At 43.9% G+C, this 20,275-nt stretch overlaps 1 protein-coding gene across 1 annotated transcript in view; it reads right to left on the bottom strand.

The window, feature by feature from the left end:
* The window catches only part of LRRC1 (leucine rich repeat containing 1), a 121,565-nt gene that overhangs the window by 55,021 nt on the left and 46,269 nt on the right, over positions 1-20,275 (bottom strand). The window contains exons 3-4 of the mRNA XM_073336268.2: positions 10,476-10,554; positions 5,849-5,938 (exon numbers count right to left, since the gene is read on the bottom strand). Of these exons, the coding sequence (XP_073192369.1) occupies positions 5,849-5,938; positions 10,476-10,554 (169 nt within the window). The remainder of the gene's footprint in view (positions 1-5,848; positions 5,939-10,475; positions 10,555-20,275) is intronic.

Genomic DNA, 20,275 nt, shown 5'->3' with positions numbered 1-20,275 from the left:
ATAAGTGAAAAGTAATAAGCCTAACATTTGGTATGCATTTCTGAGACATTTCCATTGCCTCTGTAAAATCTTTCAGTCCACAGATATCAATACAACTTGACTCAAATCACTGCCATTTTAAGCCTACAACTTATAAAAAGTACTTCTAAAATCAAAATTATGTTTTGTGACTTCATCTTTCTGACCAGATATCGAAGGATATTTAGCTTTCCATCTACTCTGGAAAGCATGTCTAGTTACAAGTTTCTCAGAAGTCTTATGTCTTGTGGAATGTTTTAAGTACACAAGACCTGTCAATAGAGACAAATCCTTATCCCCACTAATCTTTCAATTCTAGTAGTCATAAAAGCGTTACTTGTAACAAGAGGAAAAAATATACCTGTGCTTACCGGAATGTTTTCTTTCTTTGAATAGTAAGGTCCACAGATCTGTTACAGTAACTACTTCAGCCTGCTTGCAGCTTTGGGGCAGAATCAGACCTCTCAGTCACTAGCAGTAGGTGAATGCCCCACCCCTGACACCCTCTCTGCGTGAAACAACTTTCACAGACATGATATTCCATTCTATTTTCCTAAACTTACCTGACTGGAGATTAGAGTTATCAGAAAGTCTACTTTAATGGGAATAGTGAATATAATAAAACCTGGTACAGGGCTTCAATGGGGTTGTCAAGGTTCCTTCCCCAGTCTGAATTCTAGGGTACAGATGTGGGGACCTGCATGAAAGACCCCCTAAGCTTATTCTTACCAGCTTAGGTTAAAAACTTCCTCAAGGTACAAAAACTTTGCCTTGTCCTTGAACACTATGCTGCCACCACCAAGCGTGTTAAACAAAGAACAGGGAAAGACCCCACCTGGAGATGTCTTCCCCCCCAGAATATACCCCCAAGCCCTACACCCCCTTTCCTGGGGAAGGCTTGATAAAAATCCTCACCAATTCGCATAGGTGAACACAGACCCAAACCCTTGAATCTTAAGAACAATGGAAAAGCAATCAGGATCTTAAAAGAAGAATTTTAATTAAAGAAAAAGTAAAAAAGAATCACCTCTGTAAAATCAGGATGGTAAATACTTACAGGGTAATCAGATTCAAAGCACAGAGAATCCCTCTAGGCAAAACCTTTTAAGTTACAAAAAGGCACAAAAACAGGAATATACATTCCATTCAGCACAACCTATTTTACCAGCCATTTAAACAAAAGGAAATCTAATGCATTTCCAGCTAGATTGCTTACTAACTTTTTACAGGAGTTCCGAAGAGCATTCCTGATCTGTTCCCTGCAAAAGTATCACACAGACAGACAGATCCTTTGTTCCCACCCGGTCCAGCTTTGAAAGTAACTTGTCTCCTCATTGGTCATTTTGGTCAGGTGCCAGTGAGGTTATCTTAGCTTCTTAACCCTTTACAGGTGAAAGGGTTTTGCCTCTGGCCAGGAGGGATTTTATAGTTCTGTATACAGAAAGGTGGTTACCCTTCCTTTTATATTTATGACAGGGGTAAAGTGCTGGAAGGAGCAGAATGAGTTTCCTAGGTTGGGCTCTATAGTCTTGGAGTGGACCCAGGGAAGCTGCTCTACAGAAGCATTTAGTGTCAGGGTTTGTACAAAAAATTCTCTCTCAACCATGCTGAGAACATTATAGTACAGAGATGTTACCTTTTGCTTGGACAGTCTCATACACCTACATTAGAGCCCCCCGGAGGAATTTAAGGCTCTGCACTGCTTAGGCCTTAGCTGAAGTATTCTGTCCGGTTCTGGGCACCACGTTTCAGGAAAGAGTTGGACAAATTGGAGAAAGTCCAGAGAAGAGCAATAAAAATTATTAAAAGTCTAGAATCAATAACCTATGAGGAAAGATTGAAAAAAATGGGTTTGTTTAGTCTGGAGAAGAGAAGACAGAGGGGACATGATAAGAGTTTTCAAGTACATAAAAGGTTGTTACAAGGAGGAGGGTGAAAAATGGTTCTTGTTAACCTTTGAGGATAGCACAAGAAACAATGAGTTTAAATTGCAGAAAGGGACGTTTAGGTTGGATATTAGGAAAAACTTCCAAACTGTCAGGGTGGTTAAGCACTGGAATAAATTCCCTAGGGAGGTTGTGGAATCTCCAGCATTGGAAGTTTTTAAGAACAGGTTAGACACACCTATCAGGGATGGCCTAGTTATTACATAGTGCTGCTGTGAGTGTCAATTTCTTTCTAGAATCCATGAGAACGATGATCACTTCATCCAACCATCCATTTTGAACCTATCTGTTCCTGGGTCAAGGATTGCTTTTTCAATAACAGACCTCCTCAGGCAGACACAGCCAACGGTCCAATGTTCGGTTAATCAAGCCCAAGAACCAGTAAGACATAACCAACATCACTGCCACACTCTCTTTCCTATCTTTTGTCCTGGGGAGAAGTGGAAAAGAGGTGAGTAGGCAAAGAGCAGAGACCTTACCCAGCTTTGCAAGGGATCATCCATCACCTTGAACCCAGAACCTGACATATGGAGAGGCCACAGGGCACTTAATGGCCATTTCCAGATGCAAAGAGATCAATCATCAGCCCATCAAATTGACTTATAATCAGCAAGAATATTTCTGGATCCAAATGCCACTCTGCTTGATCTGGACTTCTGCCACGTAAGTCTTGGTAATCATCCTCCTCCTCCTCCTCCTCCATTTGATGGGAAGTGCACATCAAGGCAGGAAACTCTGGTCTGTCCAGGACAGAAGCTGATTTTCTCTAGGGATGGGCTTACTGTGTTCTACTTTACTTATGAAAATCCCATCAGATAGAGACTGTCACAACCAGAACAAGTCTGTTACCAATGGGAAGAAGAGTACACCGAGACCTCAAATCATTGTGTTCCAGCCAGTGGATGCTATGCTTTCGTTCTAAGACCTATTTTCCTGGATAGAATTGGGACCTGAAAGAGTCCTCTCCACTAACTCCTGCTAACATCTGACAAAAGATTTCTTTGCCTACCACACTAAGAGTGGACCCTTTTGGAAAAAAAAAATCTCATTATCTGCACTCCCCAATTCACAGAGCGGAGTGGAAAAAAAGACAATAGGACCTTGACCTCTGTCAACAAACGTTATTTCAAGTGAGATGCGGAAGAGAACACAAATTACTGGGTAGGGCTCGTGTGAACTCCGATTCATTAAGTGTCTGTGCACAGCATTCCCAACAGGCTTCACTAAGAAATAGGTTATTGTTTCTGACACACTAGTTTTCCCTTATGACCATCTATATCTGATGTTAACATTCTTTGCCATAAGACCTTTTACTAATAGAATTCATCCTCAGTCCACACCAATGACTGAGTCCCTGGCACCATACATCTGTTTTATCTTGCATCCACAATACTCCAGAAGCCGCATCACTACAGGTTTGTCTCAACTTTCTAAACAGAGCCCAGACGAGCAGAGTTTTCCAGGAACAGACAAGAGTGAACGCCCTTTTTCCTTAAAGCCAATATTAATACTCTCATGATCTTGGAAGAGACCTTGGAAGCATCTGTCAGATCAAAGGGTAACAATCAGTTTTGAAGAAAATAGTTCACAATCCGTATGCCAAGCTGGAGAGCTGTCTGACGAATGATAACATTAGAATGTGAGCCTTCTTTAGGAACTTCAGGTGTTCCAACTGGGGTCAGTCTATTTCTTCCCAATTCTCTAAAGCTAGACACAGTACAAGGAACAGCCATGATGGAGAATGGTGATATTGCTCTGATCTGAAGTAGATTATGTAGGATTTCATTCCTGCCCTGGCATTCCCATAGACTACTAGAGACTAGAAAAGGGACAAACCTGTGCTTGTAATTCTAGCACAGCTCCAAGGAGTAGCCCTTCTCGACAATGTCCAGTGACCTCATTTTGAGGAAAGCTATAGGCAGCCATTTATTCTCAAAATGAAAGAGCCCAGCACCAGTCAGGAGTCTAACAGATTGTTCTGAGGCAACTGAGGGCAACTACTGACCTTGCCAGAGCATCCTATATTTGTTCCAGGTACCCCTTGCAAAACAGCAATCCCTCTTGTTGTACTTCAGGGGCTGCTTGTCATGTTATCTGTATTTCTTGCAGTAGTGTCTGGCAGCAGCCAGGATTGTAAGTCTATTTTTCCCCAATAACTCCGGAGTTGTCTCAGCTTTTCATCAAGTTTTCCCACTACAACATGATGAGAGTGGAGAACTGACTTGTCCAAGTGTCTGATCTCAATGACAAAGGCCTACATTAAACAGATTTGTTTCCCCACTATCTATTCAGGAAGAACTCCTTACAATAGGGAATATTTCGGGTCAAGAGAGGTGGTCAGTATGGGAGGTATGATCCAAGTTAGCATGGTTTGTGAAAGCATAAGAAAGGTGTCTAAATTAAAAAAAAAAAAATAAAGTATGAAGTTCTTTTTTGGCTGATGCCAACTGAGAGCTTTCATGCCCATAAGAAGGAGCTGAGGTGACACCTGCCTGGACTTGGCTGCCTACAAAAGGCTTTTATAGTGAGGAGGCCACTCTATTAGGTTAAAAAATATCTTCCCCAGTTTGAAATGCTGAGTCCCTGACCACCATGAAAGACAGTTAAGTTTAACTTCAGAAGTGACACCAGGTTGAATTTGGACTGGTGCACACTAAACGAACATCATGCCCTTATAAAATGGAAGCCGGGAGACCAGAAAGTAATAAATGGCGCTGTGATGTTGCACTCCATATTCTTTATGGAAATATGCTTCTGTTACAGATATGACATAACTGAGATGTACTTTATGCGAGATGGATTTTGTAAGGTATCAGTGGAAAGGTTATAATTTACTGAATGTGATTATCCAATTTGTATGAATGCATGTATCAATTCTGAATCTAAAATTAGAAATATGGACTATGTAACCATTACAACTGGGTGTGTATTGAGAAGACACCCATCAGACAACAGGCCATCAAATTTGGTGAGCCATCAGGAACGAACAACAAAAGCATGAAGATCCTAATCAACCCTGCCTGGACTAGACTGAAGAGATGAACTGCACTCTACCCTCGGAGCCAGCTAAGCTCCCCAGTGAGACACACACAATAAAGGGAGACACAGGAGAAACAGACCTTTCCTTTTGCCTTTTTCTTCTCGGTGTAGCACTCTCCCTGAAGCCTGCAGGGCACCAGCTGCTGCAAATATCTCAGGGGGGGAGGAAAAGCTGGGGGGAAGTCTCCCCAAAAAGGCAAATGCAGCAGTGGGACACTGTTGGGAACTGGACAAAGACTAACCCAGACTGGTGGTCGGAAATTTGTAACAGAAGTTTGCAATTTCCCTCAGACAAGCTCTGTGGCAGGGGGACCGGTCAGAGCCACCAGCCACTGCAGAAGCACATAAAACTGTGTGGAACTTCAGCGGGTGGGGCATTCTCCTGCTGCTAGGTCTGGGTCTCTCTGTGAGCTGCAACAAGGCTCAGGCACTCACTGTAATAGATCTGTGGCTCTCAGCATGATGAAGAATTGCAGGTAACAAGTTTGAACAGAGGTGCAATTATCAAACTGATAACATCCTTTTAGTCTTTTATCCTGTAGTCTGTCCAGCTTCTCCCAACTCCCTAGATTTGTACCTCCCAAAGACTAAACATATGCACATATACCCCAAGTTCAGCGCAGTCACCTCAATGGAGTGACTGATAGGAACACAAGAGAAGGTTTTTAAACAGACTAAAAAAAAAACGTATTACCCTGAATCAATTACTAATTTGTGTAACATACTTGTAAATTTAATCTTTACATTTTTGCATACACCTGGTGTACCACATCTAAGTCAGTGAAAACAAATTAAATATCATATCTTGATTAAAAAAAAAACAAACAAAAAAACAAACAACTTACTTCCCAATGTTTTCAGGTAGTGCCTGCAGTGAGATGTCATTTACAGAAAGACACGTTAGATTCTGTAATTCCGGAAAGCTTTCAGGCAACCTGTGGAGATATTAATTCGGATAAATCAAACACTTGTACTACAATAACTATTCATATTGGCACAGTCAGATTGTATATAGTTGGTGGAAAAGGATAGGAGGTGGCTCTTATATAAAAAGCTAAACAACAGTACTAAGACAAAGGGGAAAGCACTAGAAAGAAAAAAGTTAAAAGTAAACCAAATGGGTTTAATTTTCTTCTTGTTTGTATGTATTAAGGCAACGCATATCCCATATAAGAAAACCACCACAAAAGATACATTCAAAAGCTGTTGAAGCAGCATATATTGTGAGGGAAGAAGAAAAGAGTACTTGTGGCACCTTAGAGACTAAGTGAAGTGAGATGAAGTGAGCTGTAGCTCACAAAAGTTTATGCTCAAAATTAACCAATTTATTTTGAGCATAAACTTTTGTGAGCTACAGCTCACTTCATCTCACTTCACTTAGTCTCTAAGGTGCCACAAGTACTCCTTTTCTTTTTGCGAATACAGACTAACACGGCTGCTACTCTGAAACCTGTGAGGGAAGAGTTATTGTTTCGGAAGCATGGGAAATTTATTTTTTCATGCCACCTGTTTCAATATTAGGTTATGGAGCAGCCTCTTTTGTATTTTTAACTATTTGTTAAAGATGTCTAAAGCATGGAACACATTGCGCAGCCATCCTAGCCATCTCATACCGCTAAATACCAAGGGGCTTGATCCCAGCTATGTGGGAGATGGATCACGCTAAGGAAAAGGCGACCTAATGTAGAACAGGCAGAGACCTTTTGGCCTAGTGATCAGATAAGATTTGTTAACATGAGCTATCTTTAGGGCATGCAGCAAGAACTATTTCTTTTCACAGATTCAGGGGACATCAGTGCATTTTCAAATGTCAATTGATTTTTTTGGTTTCTAATTGTTTGAAGGCTGGGGTTAAACTGCAGGCTTATTTAGCTGGTAGAGGTTACCTTTTTTAAAAGCTAGTCAAAATGCCTAGCCTGAGATAGATTTATACATAAAGAAAGGGCCTAAATAAATAAAAATCTAATGGAAAAAAATTGGTTGACAGCCACTTTTAAAACTGAAGATTATTACATTGGGTAGTGTTATAAATACTGGAAATACAAACAGGAAAAAAATGATCCAGAAAAAACTGGACTAGATGACCTCTTGAGGTCTCTTCCAACCCTAATCTTCTATGATCCTCCAAAGATTCCATATGTACTGAGCATACTCAGGCCCTGGCTGTCGGGGCTGAGCAGGACTTTCCCTGCAATTGCTGCTCTGACCTGCTGGGCTGTTATGGCATCAGACCAGAAATGCAAGGAAATTTTTTCCTGTTCTCTCAATGCTCCTGCTTGCTGGATCCCAAGCAGTGCTATGGAAGAAGCCACCTAACTTCAATGCAGAGCGGACAAGAATCTGACCTGAGAGGGGATGCAAGGAGTTGATCAGGACTGGCTAGACTGAAGGAGACAGGGCAGAAGGATGTGTGACCACTACAGCACACTCTCCACCAAAATCCAGATTGAAACCCAAGATTCCCAAGTCTCAACATTTCTCTGGTGTCAGCAAATAGCTGAGAGACTCACTGGCAAAATGTGTCCGACTCCCTCTAGTGCTAGTCCACCAACCAGTAATAAGTTGTTATCCTCTGTCAGTTTACTCTGTTAATTCAAGTGGCAGAGGTCTGTGCAATGGATCTAAATGTTGCAACCATTTGAGTGTCAACATGGTTCCATGGAATTGAATTTCTGCTGGTTTGTTTTTTACACCTAGAAAGCTACAAACAGTCAAGCATTCAAAAGTTAGAAAATTGCCTGTGCAACCTTAACTCAACCCCTTTAAAGACTGTATCCTAATGTGTACACAAATTACATGATCCCATACTATATTTTCCACATGATCCCTTCCTCATTCAGTGCACAGGATGACCTATGCTCCAGGGTTTAATCAGGACTGTATAGTAAAAGAGGCTGTTGTCTATAGGACCTCTGTTTCATTTGTTGCAGAAGTTGGAAGGTGAGTAATTAATGAGGCAGGGAATTGCAAGAAGACAGAGGGTGGTCTCGTGGTTAAGACAACTGAACATTGCCCAGGAGAACTGGATTCTATCCCTGCCTCTGCCAGAGTTCCTGTGTGATGCTCGGCAAGGAACTCAGTGGCCAAAACATGAACATTTTGGTCATGTGTGTTCTTCAGCTTCTGGATACCCAATTTGATACCTTGGAATCTAATATGCAGAAGTGCTGAGTACGCATAAGAGCTGTGCTGGAACGTATGAAATGCTATAAAATGCTAAATAATCTCAAAACCAGTTCTAAGGCATTCTCAATTTGGGCATCCAAGATAAGGGGACAGTTTTTACCTTAGTCCCTCAGTGTCCCATTTGCTTTCTGTAACCTAGGGATAATACCACCACCTCACCTCACCAGGGTTTTGTGAAGGTAAATTAATAAATATCTGAAGCACTCAGATTCTATTGTGATGATCACCATACTAAAACCCACAAGGAAATTAATAATTTTGTCTTCAGAGCAAGACTTCAATACTGTGCAGTAAATAAAACTTGGGGCTACATGTTGAACAATGAGAAGAAAACAAAATATTGAACAGCTGCTCATTCTGTGAGCACCCATCCAGCCAGTGCACTGACAGAGGTATGGGTCCTGTGGAAAAAGCAATGTGTGATATAACTGAAGGTTGTCATAATGCATATGCACAAGGAGACAGAATTAAAAATTGTACCAAGCAACCTTAAATTGTGACATTTTACAGCTTTTGAACCCTGGATTTTGAAACCTTACAGTTCTTTTCATGTAGTTGTTTTGACTGCAATATAATATATATTAGACAAAGACCAATACATATTTATTTTCAGTAAATCATTTTAAGTGGCTCCCCACCCCCCAATACAATACAACGGTTCTCCCTTCATCAAGAAGTGTGCTGCATATTGCTCCTCATTTTAAACCCCAGCAAATAGAAGCTTAGTGTTATTTTCTAACACCTTGTGACTTTCTTTACAGTTTAGGAAATAGGGAAGGATTCAGCTTACGAGTAATCCTTTTAAACATTGTTACATGAAATATAGAAGGATCAGAAAACTAATTCTTTGCTTGAATAACAAGAGCAGCACAGGGCCTAACAGCACAAGTGTAACAAGCCAGAACACAGTTGTGATATCCACAACAATGCTTTTACTGCTAGCATGGACACGACAACTATTACTTAGTTAGAGAATGCTATGGCTTAGGCCATGTTATAGTCCCATCATATTAGGCAACATTAGCCTAAATATTCCAGGGTAGGAAGAGGGACGGCTACAGGCAGAAGGCCCTATGTCTATGCAATGTTGGATTGGTGCCCTCTCTACATGACAAACATGCTACTCTGTTCCATCAGGGAAGGATCACTTATGCGGATTCCCTCCCTATTTCTAAACCTCTAGAGACAGTCACAATGCATTAGAGGCTTTCCTTTTACCCCCTTCTTGCTAGATGCAACCAGCCAGGGCAAAGGAAGTTATAGTAGGTGCTGCAGCACCTAGTAGCAACTCAGCACTTGAAGGCTGAGCTGAGCCCCACTTCTCCTAGCTGCTCCTGCACAGAGTCCCTGTCTATCATTCATTTGCCGCCTATTTGATTTCTCTATCAATCATCTTGATTGTCCAAGAGCCTGTCCTTCTCCTTTGCTATGTGGAGTGGTGGGGTAAAGAACACTAATTCATTAGGCTGAATCAGAGCCACAGCAATCAAGCGAATCCTGCCAAACTGAGCCAATCAAGAAACATCTAAAGGACGCTTTCTTAAAATGATCAGTTACAGTTTATTTGGTGCTGTACAGAACATGAGACGAAGAACTACCATCAACTATTACTCTTTCCTAGGCCAAAACAGGAGGGAGCAGTGACTAATGCCACTATGAACTGCTTTCACTGCAACCATGCAATTGCACCAAGGGAGGGAATATGGATATTAGAGAAGCAGCAGTCACCATCAGATGGAGAACAGTTTGGCCACATGTCACGTATAAATATATTGGATTAGCCCTAATTCAGTGGCTAGGGATACGGCATGGGTGCAAGCCTCAGGCGTAGTCAAGGAGAGCCATTATTTGCACCTGCTGAATTAACCCTAATTTTAAGCAGTCAAACTATGCCAGTACAGCTACACTGGTTTGCTGGTTACTGACTGCTACATCCCACGTATAGACAAAGGCTAGAGATGAAAGGAACAGATGACAGTGGAAAAATACAGCACCATAGCTTTGCTGGTTTATACTGCTGGCCCTGCTTGCCAGGCTTTTTATCATTTGGATTTGTGTTCTTAAGTACTGACTAAATTCACATTTGTTCTGAGTAGCCTGTAATCTTCAACCCCTGGGAAGAAAGGGTGCACTTGTCCCTGTAACTCTGATCTTTGGCTACCACCCTGTGGAAGAAATAGACCCTGCATGACTCAGACACACACTATATTTACTTTAAGAACTGAGCAAGTTAAATAAGATTGTAGTGCTGGCCTGGAAAGCACTTAGCATAAGGGGGAGTGTTACCTGGTCAGTGGGTTCCCACTGAAGTCTGCTACTTGTAATGCTTTGCAAAAGGAGATGCTTTCTGGAATTTCAGGAATTTCTGCAGAAACAAACAAATGCATGGTTAACAATTGTGATGTAGAAGACCACCTTTCATTCGGAAATGGTCACAGCATTACATACTGTATCTAGTCATTTCAAATCAAGGAAGTTATCTTGCTGTGTGCTGTGACTTTTTTTAAATGTAAGACTGTTTTTTAAAAAGTTACCGATATTTCCAAATACAATTCAAGGTGTTAGTTAACATTTAGAGAGCCCAAAATTAATTGGGACCCAGACATTTTAGAGACTAATTTATCTCTCATGCCCTGCTCAAAGGGCCTGGAATGCTCACTTGTCCAAATGAGGGTTGTCTGTAAATCAGCAGAAGAATCTCTGGAATTCAGTCTCTCTGTTTAGCAAAAGCCAAAGTCAGCCACTTTAGAGACACAGTCCTAGATTAATCATCTAATCCAGGGATTTGGAAATTTGGGTCAATATAAGGACAGGCATTTTTTTTAGAGGGTGTGTTGGCAGGGTGTGAGGGTAGAACAGAAAAAAAAAAAAAAGAGTAAATATCTCTGCCCAAATGTACACTCATGGGCACAGTACCATCCCCTCTCACTACACTAAAATCTCACACTTTATAGCAGTGGTTTTCAAACCATGGGTCATGACCCACAGTTGGGTCGCAGAATGGAAGGGACTGGGTCGCGGCAGCTCTGGTCAGCACCGCCGACAGGGCCGTTAAAAGTCCCGTCTGTGGTGCTACCTGGCAAAGGCAGGCTAGTCCCTACCTGTTTTGACAACGCGCTGTACCCCGGAAGCGGCCAGCAGCAGGCCCGGCTCCTAGGCAGGGGGGACCATGGTGCTCCGCACACTGCCTCTGCCCCGAGCACTGGCTCCACACTCCCATTGGCCGGGAACCAGCCAATGGGAGCTGGGAGGGGTGCCTGCAGGCGAGAATTCTGCCTTTCCTGTATCCCAAGCCCCTCATCCCCGGCCCCAGCCCAGAGCCTGCACCCCCAACCCAGACCCCCTCCCCCATCCCAACCCACTGCCCCAGCCCTGAGCCTCCCCAAACCCAGAGCCCCATCCTGCACCCCAAACCCCTCATCCCTGGCCCCACCTCAGAGCTTGCACCCCCAGCTGCACCCCAACTCCCTGCCCCAGCTCAGAGCTCCCTCCCACACTCTGAACCCCTCCGAGCCCTCACCCCAACTCTCTGCCCCAGCCCTGATCCCCTCCCACATGCCAAACCCCTCATCCCCAGCTCTGTTGGGTCATGAACATCAACAATTTTCTTCAACTAGGTGGCCAGAAAAAAACTGAAAACCACCACCTTATAGTACTACTCTCTTGAATCTAGGTCACAAATAAATGCAAAACACTGTTAGTCAGGCTTGGTCTACATTAGGAATTTATGTCAGCATAACTACATCACTCGGGGTGTGGAAAATCCACATCCCTGAGCGACATAGTTATACTGACCTAACCCCAGTGTAGACAGTTACTGCCACCTGGGGAGGTGGAATATCTACACTGACGGGAGAAGCTCTCCCTTCAGCATAGGTAGCACCTTCACTAAGCAGACGTGAAAATGGTTGTAAGAGTAGACAAGCCGTCCGAGGTCTGGTTTAATATAAATGAAGTTAATCAGCTATTTGTAGGTAAACAGGAAGTTTCAAATACTGTACAGTACATAAGTAGAGCTTTAAAAAGATGTCTGCCAGGTTTCATGCGTCAATGCTATTTTCATGAGCAGCCTACGTTAAGGGTCCTTAAGTTCTTACATTAAATTACAACAAGAATAATGCCCACACTGGTAGGATGTATTTGCTTTCAAAGTTTCAGATTTGTGATTCCAGTCATTTACTTTGAAAGGAATAAAATTTATATGAATACTTGGATAGAGATATGCACAGAGGAAAACAGCATGTTCAAATATTAACAGCAATTAAACCTTTGTACATATGTCCCTTCGTTTCAAGCATCCTCTTTTGAATAAGAGCCCCGCTTTCATCTGGGAATTGTTTACGAGACGAGACAGTAGAGAGCACTTTGAGAATGTTTATCTCTAGAAAACCCCTAATTCTTTGTTACTGCTACTAAACTGATCTTAAAATGTAGATGCCACTGCTTCATCCTTGGAACACTTAGTTCAGCCACTTTAACAAGAGGCAAAATACACTCATACCAGGCTCAGTGAAAACGTGAAGGCTAGAGGAGCTTGCCAGGGACAATAATGTAATTAGCTTGATCTAGTGTTTTAAATCTACCAGGTTGAGATTTATTTTGTGTTTTAGTCTCCTATTGGTCAAACCAATGACAACAACAACAACAAAAAGGTAGTTATCTACTTCCTCAATTCTTCCAGAACCTGCGTAGGAATATTACGCATTTAAAACAAATGTAAAGCGCATAGAAACATCACACTAGATCTAAATTCTCTCCAGTCAGAAGAAACCAAGGTAAATCTAAAAAAAAGTAACAGCAATTGCCCAGTCATAAATTTTCTTTTCAGTTCCCTTCCATCCCCGCCTCACATTTTTCCCAGACCACATCCCCTGTTTAAGTTTGTTAAATATATTCCTCCAATTCTAACCACACAGGAAACGTAGTCAGGCAGTGATCCGATATACTTACTCACACAAATAGTTCCCTGGACTTTATTGGCCAGCAGGACTATATGGCCTGTGTGTAGTGGGAGGTATATGTAGTTTAAAAAATGAATTTGGAAAGTGTGTTCCAATCTGATCCAATAACTTTGGAGTTTCAACTCTAGAAACCTGATTTAGGTATAGCAGGACTTCCTCCCTCCTTCCCCCCCTCGCAAAAATAAGCTTTCCCACAACTATATTGTGAAGCCTGTGGGAAAACGTTTCTTTTGAATGACCTCCAACTGCAGAACTGAAGAGCAAGCAAGCAAGACCATCTTCAGAAGCAGTGCTTAACTAAGTTTAGATGCTCAATGAGGGGATTATATAGGAGTGTTTCCCTGGAAACCTCCTCTGCTTCCTCACACAACTGTACAAAAAGCACATCAACTAGGGTTACCTACGAGACAAGGTCATCCTGCTGATATAAATAATATACATAAAAAAGTGTTCGTCTGCATTTCTTTCATTTTTAAAACTGCTGTCAGGGAGAGGCAAATGACCACTAAAAGATTACTGTGATTCAGAAAAAGAGATCACATGAATCTGAGCACTAATCCCAGGATTCTTTGAGCATCCAGGAAATATCCCACAATCTGCTGTGAAAGTTACCTAGAAAGTGTAGCACCTAGAAGTAGCACTTAGTACCCTGAGATGCCTACTCACAGTGCAACATGCTTTGATCAACACAGCAGAGCACAGTGTGGATACAGCTTCAAAGGCAAAGTAGCTTAAATCAACGTGTGCAGCAGTGTGGACACCGCTTAGGTAGCTGCATCTATTTACCTTGATATAAGCTATACTGGTATTTCTGTTAATGCCCGAGCCCTGGTGGAGTACGATTTGACATTCGGAGAGAGGCTCACAAGCTAATTGACAACAGATGGCAAGACACTGTGTGATCCACTTAAGAGACTCCCTGTGGTTCACAGATTCCAAGGCCAGATGGCACCATTGCGATCAACTACTCTGACCTCCTGTACAACGCAGGCCATAGAACTTCACCAAAATAAGTCCTAGAGCATATCTTTTACAAAAGCATAGCTTGGCCCTTTGACAGGCCAGATATAGCCACAGAAGTGGGGTGATAATCTAAAATGCTCAGTCCTGTCAAGATAATAAAGCAAGGCTCTTGAAACTTCCAAAGTAAGCAGCTTCTCCCCTGGCATTGCATGTGGTTTTGGAAAGACAAGTAGTAAGTTAATAGACTGATATAGGTGAAATTTCAAAACCACTTTAGGGTGGAACTGAAGGGGTTACCTTCGTACCTCCTTGCCCCTGAAGAGATCCAGTCATAAGGGCTTGGAGCTTGCTGACCCTCCGTGCTGGAGGCAGTAGCAACTAGAAAAATGGTCTTGAGGGTACGATGATGAATCAAACAATTGAAGGGCAGCTTGAAATAGGCTCTATGAGCTTGAAGACAATGCTGAGATGCCACATCAGACTAGTATCTCTAGTAGGTGGATAAGTAGGTAGGATGCCCTTGAGAATTCTGATACCGGATGAGAAAAGAGAATGACTGTATCAGAGAGCAACACCAATACTGCCGCAAGGTGGACTTCAACAAATCAATTGCCAGTCCAGCATATTTCAAGTGCAGTACTGGTGAAATATTAGGTCCATGATGGATTCTGCAGCAACCACTCAAGGTTGTTTACCACATGTCCGTTTAAGAAGTCTTCCAGGTCACTGCTGGCTCCTAGAAGGTACAGAGCAAATGGGATTACTCAGTAATAATGGCACCATATCCACATCCTGATTGTTTCCTGATAGAGAGGGGATGACCGAGAGCCTCCTTCCTTGTTTACATAGTGCATCAGGAAGTGCTGTGTCACAATTACCGGGCAAACGGCACCTTCCGATCGTTTTAGTCCCCCACTTAAGTGCACCCCTCTCACTTAAGAGACAGGCCCGAATTTCTGCACCTTACCCTGGGCAGTACCATGGTCCAATCACTCAGACTGGAGGGATGTATACAGTGCAATTGAAGGTGTGATTGCAACTCATGTAGACCTAGCCACACTAGCTTTAAGCTAGCTAACATGGCTAAAAATAGTAGTCCAGATGTGGCAGCACAGACCCCAGCATAAGCTAGGCACACAAGTACACACCCAGGGTTTTGGGGGAGTGTGTAAAGCCCACGCCGCTGCATCTTCACTGCTGTTTTTAGCTGCGCTAGCTAGATTTAAAAAAAAAAAAAAAAAAAAAAAAAGTCACACCTTTGTTTGCAGCAGTGACACACTGGATCTCTGGCCTGCAGTACCCATCTTCCAAAAGTGGGAATGCTACAGGCCCAACTGCATTTGGTACCTGTGAGCCTTTTCCCTATGGGGACCTGTGAATAGCAAACTGATTAAACATTCCAGTGACTCAAAAAACAGCACCTCTACAAAACAAAAACAAAGCATTATATTCATTCCCCCAAAGGTGCAGAGCACACAGGGCAAAGCGTATAAACAGTGGGTGGCCTGTGCGTTTGGATCTTACCGTTACCTTAATCTTTCCTTGACAGCTTTTCTAAGTTCCCCTGTGGCTAGCATTCTCCCCGGGCATGGCTGAGAGAAACAGACCATTCTGCTTGCAGCATGCACTGTCTGTGTGTTCCCTCAGTTGCATGTCAACTTAACGAACACTCCCTGGGCAACCTTCCTTAGCTCACCCAAACTCACTCCTTTTTTTTCCCCCTAGGCCCAGGATCTTAATCAATTTATGTTGTATCAACGCCACAGCTTATGTCAGCATAATTTATGTCGCTCAGAGGTGAGTAACAAAAGTTATTCCGACATAAGCACCAGTAGGGACTGCGCTATGTCGGCAGAAGAACTTCTCCCAATGATACAGCTTCTGCTGCTTGCAGGGGCTGGAGTGGTTAAGCTGACAGAAGAGCTTTCTCCCATCGGCTTAGAGTGGCTACATAGAGTTTTTAATTGGTGCCGCTGTAATGTCCCTAGGGTAGCCATGCCCTTAGTGTTCCCTTTAATATCTCTCTCTCTCAGCCTTGGCAAACCACTTATATCAGCATGTTGGGGCCAAGGAGTCGCTTCTTCACACTTTTAAACCTGGCAATTATGCTTGATTGTTGGGATGCTCCTTATCTAGGCCCATTTTACCTTTCCAGCTTGATTGCAACAATGCCTTTTGATCTCAGTCTATAGCAAGTAACCCATCATGAAGAAACACTAGTTTCTAGTTGGGAGAAGAGAGAGGAACACACTGCCGAGCTGCTGCAGTTTGCTCCTGGGACCTGCCTCTGATCAGCCATTCATGTAGGCATGACTAAAAGTGGATTCCCTTTCTCCTTAAACGTGCTGCGACCACTGCCAGGCATCTTGTGAAAATGGTGTTGCTGAGAGTTTGAAGGACGGTACCCTTTACTGGCAATGGTTGGGTCACACTGACTGAGACACTTCCTGTGGACTTCACTATGGGGAAGTATGCACCCTGCAGTCGAAAGTCATGAACCAGTCATGAGTGTGAAGAAGTGAAAGTATGGAAGCAAGAGAGTTACCATCCTGATCCTGGGGCAGCATATGTATTTGTTGAATTTCTTCAGCTGTAGTATAGGACGAAGACCTCCTTTCTTCTTCGTAATAAGGAAATACTGGGACTAGAAGCCTCTTCCCCTGAACTCTCATGGAACCTCCTCTATGGGTCCTAGACAAAGGAATGAGACACTTCTGCTTGTAACAGTCTCTCGTAAGAAATGTCCCTTAAGAGGGCAAAGGAAGTGGGGGACTAGAGGGCAAAAAGTGGAACTGGATGGAAGAGCTGTGGGCGATCTCCAGCACCTGTCTGATGTTACCACAGATCATGCCTTCTGGGCTGGCTCTGTTATGGCTCCCAAAAATCCTGTCAAAATTTGCTGATGCCCTATAGATGCAGGGGAGAAGGAAGGCTGGCACCAAGAAGAAACGTGGGTTCAACAGGGCCATGGTAATCAGGTTGTCTGGTGTGTTAAAATGTCACTCTCTCATCTGGGATTGATGACTGTATGGCTTGCAAGACGGGGCTGAGATGTGTATCTCCAAGTGGCCTTACAATCTTTTTAATGGAGTGCATGGCATTGTCTATCTGCTCACTGAATAGTTCCACGCCTTCAAAAGTCAGGTCCTCAATTGTGGCTTATGTGTGTCCCTGCTAATGCCCAATCCTTGAAGCCATGACATTCCGCACATAGTCATCGCTGTGACCACAAATACAGCCATTGCCCACCTGTAGGGCCATCTGGCCACCAATTGGTCGTCTACGATTATCAAAGCTCCCACCATAGAACAGGGAAAAGCTCAAAGAAATAAAAGAGGGAATTGTTCTACCTAGGTCAAAGAATCATAGTTGGCCAGAAGGGCTTGATATTTTGCCACCCACAGCAGGGTCTATCAGTCCCTCATTCATTTGGATAGCAATTCTAACCAGGACAGAAGTTGTCAATATGATGAACAACTTTTGATTTTTTTTTTCTTGTATGACAAATGTGTCTATTTCTAGAGAGTCTCCACAACTCTCATAAGAAATTCCTGAAGTAAACCAGCACCGAGGATACCATTTCATCAGCTGACAAGGATGAAAAGTCCTTCGGTGGTAAAGTAGGGTGGAGGTGTTGCTCTGGTCCCAGGTCTCCTTCTTCCTGATTCCTTCCTCTCCCCCTGCCCTGGAGTCAGTGACCTAACCATGGATGCCACTGGGGAGAGTGATCTCTCTCCTCCTGGAGTGTGGTAGACATTGGCTCTTAGAAGCACATGGAGGTTGGACCCCAATATGTTCAATAGGGCCACAGTGGCATGTCCTATGGATGTGGCTGGCTCATCTGATATTGCCCAGTTCAATGTCAATCCTGATGTGATGGTCGCTGAACCCTGTAGGGTCAGCCAAGTGGTCTTTCAGTGGTGTCACCCACAGATCTCAGAGGAGAAGATTCTCTGCTCAAAGCCGGTGAGAACATGTGCCCTAATGAAGGAGTAAATCTGTAGGAGCAGTGCCAGGGCCTACAGAACTTTCTGTACCAGGACTGTACTGAGGACATGCCTGGTTCTTCTGGGGGCACATCAAGTGGTCTTTGTTCAGCTGCAGGCATCAATGCCAAAGGTTGTGCCACCAATACCAGGGTTGGCACTAGATAATTTTTCTCTCTATGCCACAGGCTGTTTTTTGTCACTAGCCCTCAATGTCACACATGAGGCTTAGGGGTTCTCTCCTGAGGCCTTATGCAGTCTGTCCTTGTGGGAAGGCCATGAGCTCCATTTAGAATATCTGCCTCTGTGTTTGGGGAAGCCCCGCTCTAGGTCTGAAGCAAGACACTGATAACATTGGTACTGACACCTAGTACAATGTTTTTTCTCTCTCTGCAGTCTTCTCTATGCTGATTTTAGGTGTCATATCTGTTAGAGTGGGCACATAAATAAGTCAGTTTGCCTGGTAGCTGGGTTCGGATACCTGTTTCCTCAGGGTATGAAAAGACCTTCAAAGATTTGCAGGACACATGCACCCCTTGTGCATCCTCAAAGAGAACTACCAGCATTCTGAGAATTTATCCAGTATATCAGTGGTCCCCCAACTTTTCACATTGCATCCCCGTCTTCCCTTCTACTCCCAGAAGCTGCAGTCAGGAGCTGGGGCCAGGAGCAGGGCTGTGGCTCCCAGAGGTGGGGGATGCATAGACACGGGTAAGGGGGCTGAGCCTGGGGCTGGAGTCACAGCCGGGCCAGGGGCCAAAGCCATAGCTGGATTGGGAGCCAGGGCCAGCAGCCAAGAGCGGAGCCACCACTGGGAGCAGGCTGGCACTCCCTCCCCACGCGGGCAATCCAGGGCCCCGCCGCACTCTCTTCCCCCCCTCCCCGAATGTTCCTCCATGCCACCCCCAACCAGGGTGCACCTCACAGTTTGGGGACCTCTGCAGTATATGGAAGAGGCATCTGCTGTGTCCACCTTCAGTTAAATTCACCTGTCACAGAAATGACAGGGTTTGTAGCCCACAAGTTTACAATTCGCCACATTAAGATGCCCTGTACAAAGGGAAATGTAAGATTCTACCCACCCCCGCACAGAAATATAAGTGCGAAGTTTGACTTTTGAATTAGACAGCTTTCATCTCATTCCCCCATTTGAACGTTGCCCATACAGGACTAAACTGGGCACAGTACAGGAGTAGAAAGAAGGCACCAGTTGGCATACGTAGTTAGCCACACAGTGCCTGTTGTATTTCCCAAGTAACTTCCTGTAGCCCTTTGCTATAGCATACTCCTTTTTGCTGGCCAGCATGCAGGATGGTTGACCCATGGGTCTGGATCTGCCCATACTTCACTCCTTCCTGCCTCCTTACCAGACAGTTGTCCAATGGATGGGGGGAGAACCACCATATTTGCCCCTGCACTTCCTTGAGTGTTTGGGCTTTCTTTTGACATGTCTGAACATATTTCAGTTAGCATTAGATTTTAGCTCCTCAAAGCAGGGACCTCATCTTCTCTTTGTATAACACCAAAGCATACTGTCGGCACTATAGAATATCTACCTCAAGACAGATGTTACAGTGATAGGCACAACAGTTTAAAAACTAATCAGCACCTAGAATCCTGTCTCGCTGCAGCCCAAACACAGTTAGTACCCATATTTCCCTCTTCTCCAAAATAGAAGGAGGAACTATTTTCAATCTGGTCTGCCGAGCTTTGGAGGAGGCATATAGAAACAGGACATTGTGGCAAGGCACCCCTTCTGCCTCACCGGACTTAGCGCTCCCTCCTCCTACAGGGACAGCGCCTGGGGAAATCAGTCCCACTCTGGAGCGTGTTCGTCTTCCCCCTTCGGGGTTTGTTTCTCAGTGTCTTCCCAGTAGGCCTTGGAGCAGGCCTGAGGAGTGCTCCTCTGCCAACCAAAGGGAAACAAGTCTATAACACACTGAAACAAAAAGGAATACCTTTCTCTGGCCCCCTCATGGGGAAGGTGTTGTTCTGTTGCTGGCCCTGGGGTGTCAGTCCTTCCCCAGGCACTGGGTTTGGGTGTCTCCCCTATGGGAAGCAGCACAGAATCACATGCTGGAGAAGCCTATCTTCCTGCTACTGCCAGCCTTGCAGCAGCTTGTCTTCTCCAGCCAGGAGAGAGGATTTAACAGGTTTCAGGCAGCCCTTAATTGGA

Source organism: Lepidochelys kempii, chromosome 3 (genome assembly GCF_965140285.1).
Source record: "Lepidochelys kempii isolate rLepKem1 chromosome 3, rLepKem1.hap1, whole genome shotgun sequence".
Classification (NCBI taxonomy): Eukaryota; Metazoa; Chordata; order Testudines; family Cheloniidae; genus Lepidochelys; species Lepidochelys kempii.
The sequence above is the reverse complement of the archived record's forward strand: the minus strand, read 5'-3'. Positions and strand labels throughout refer to the sequence as shown.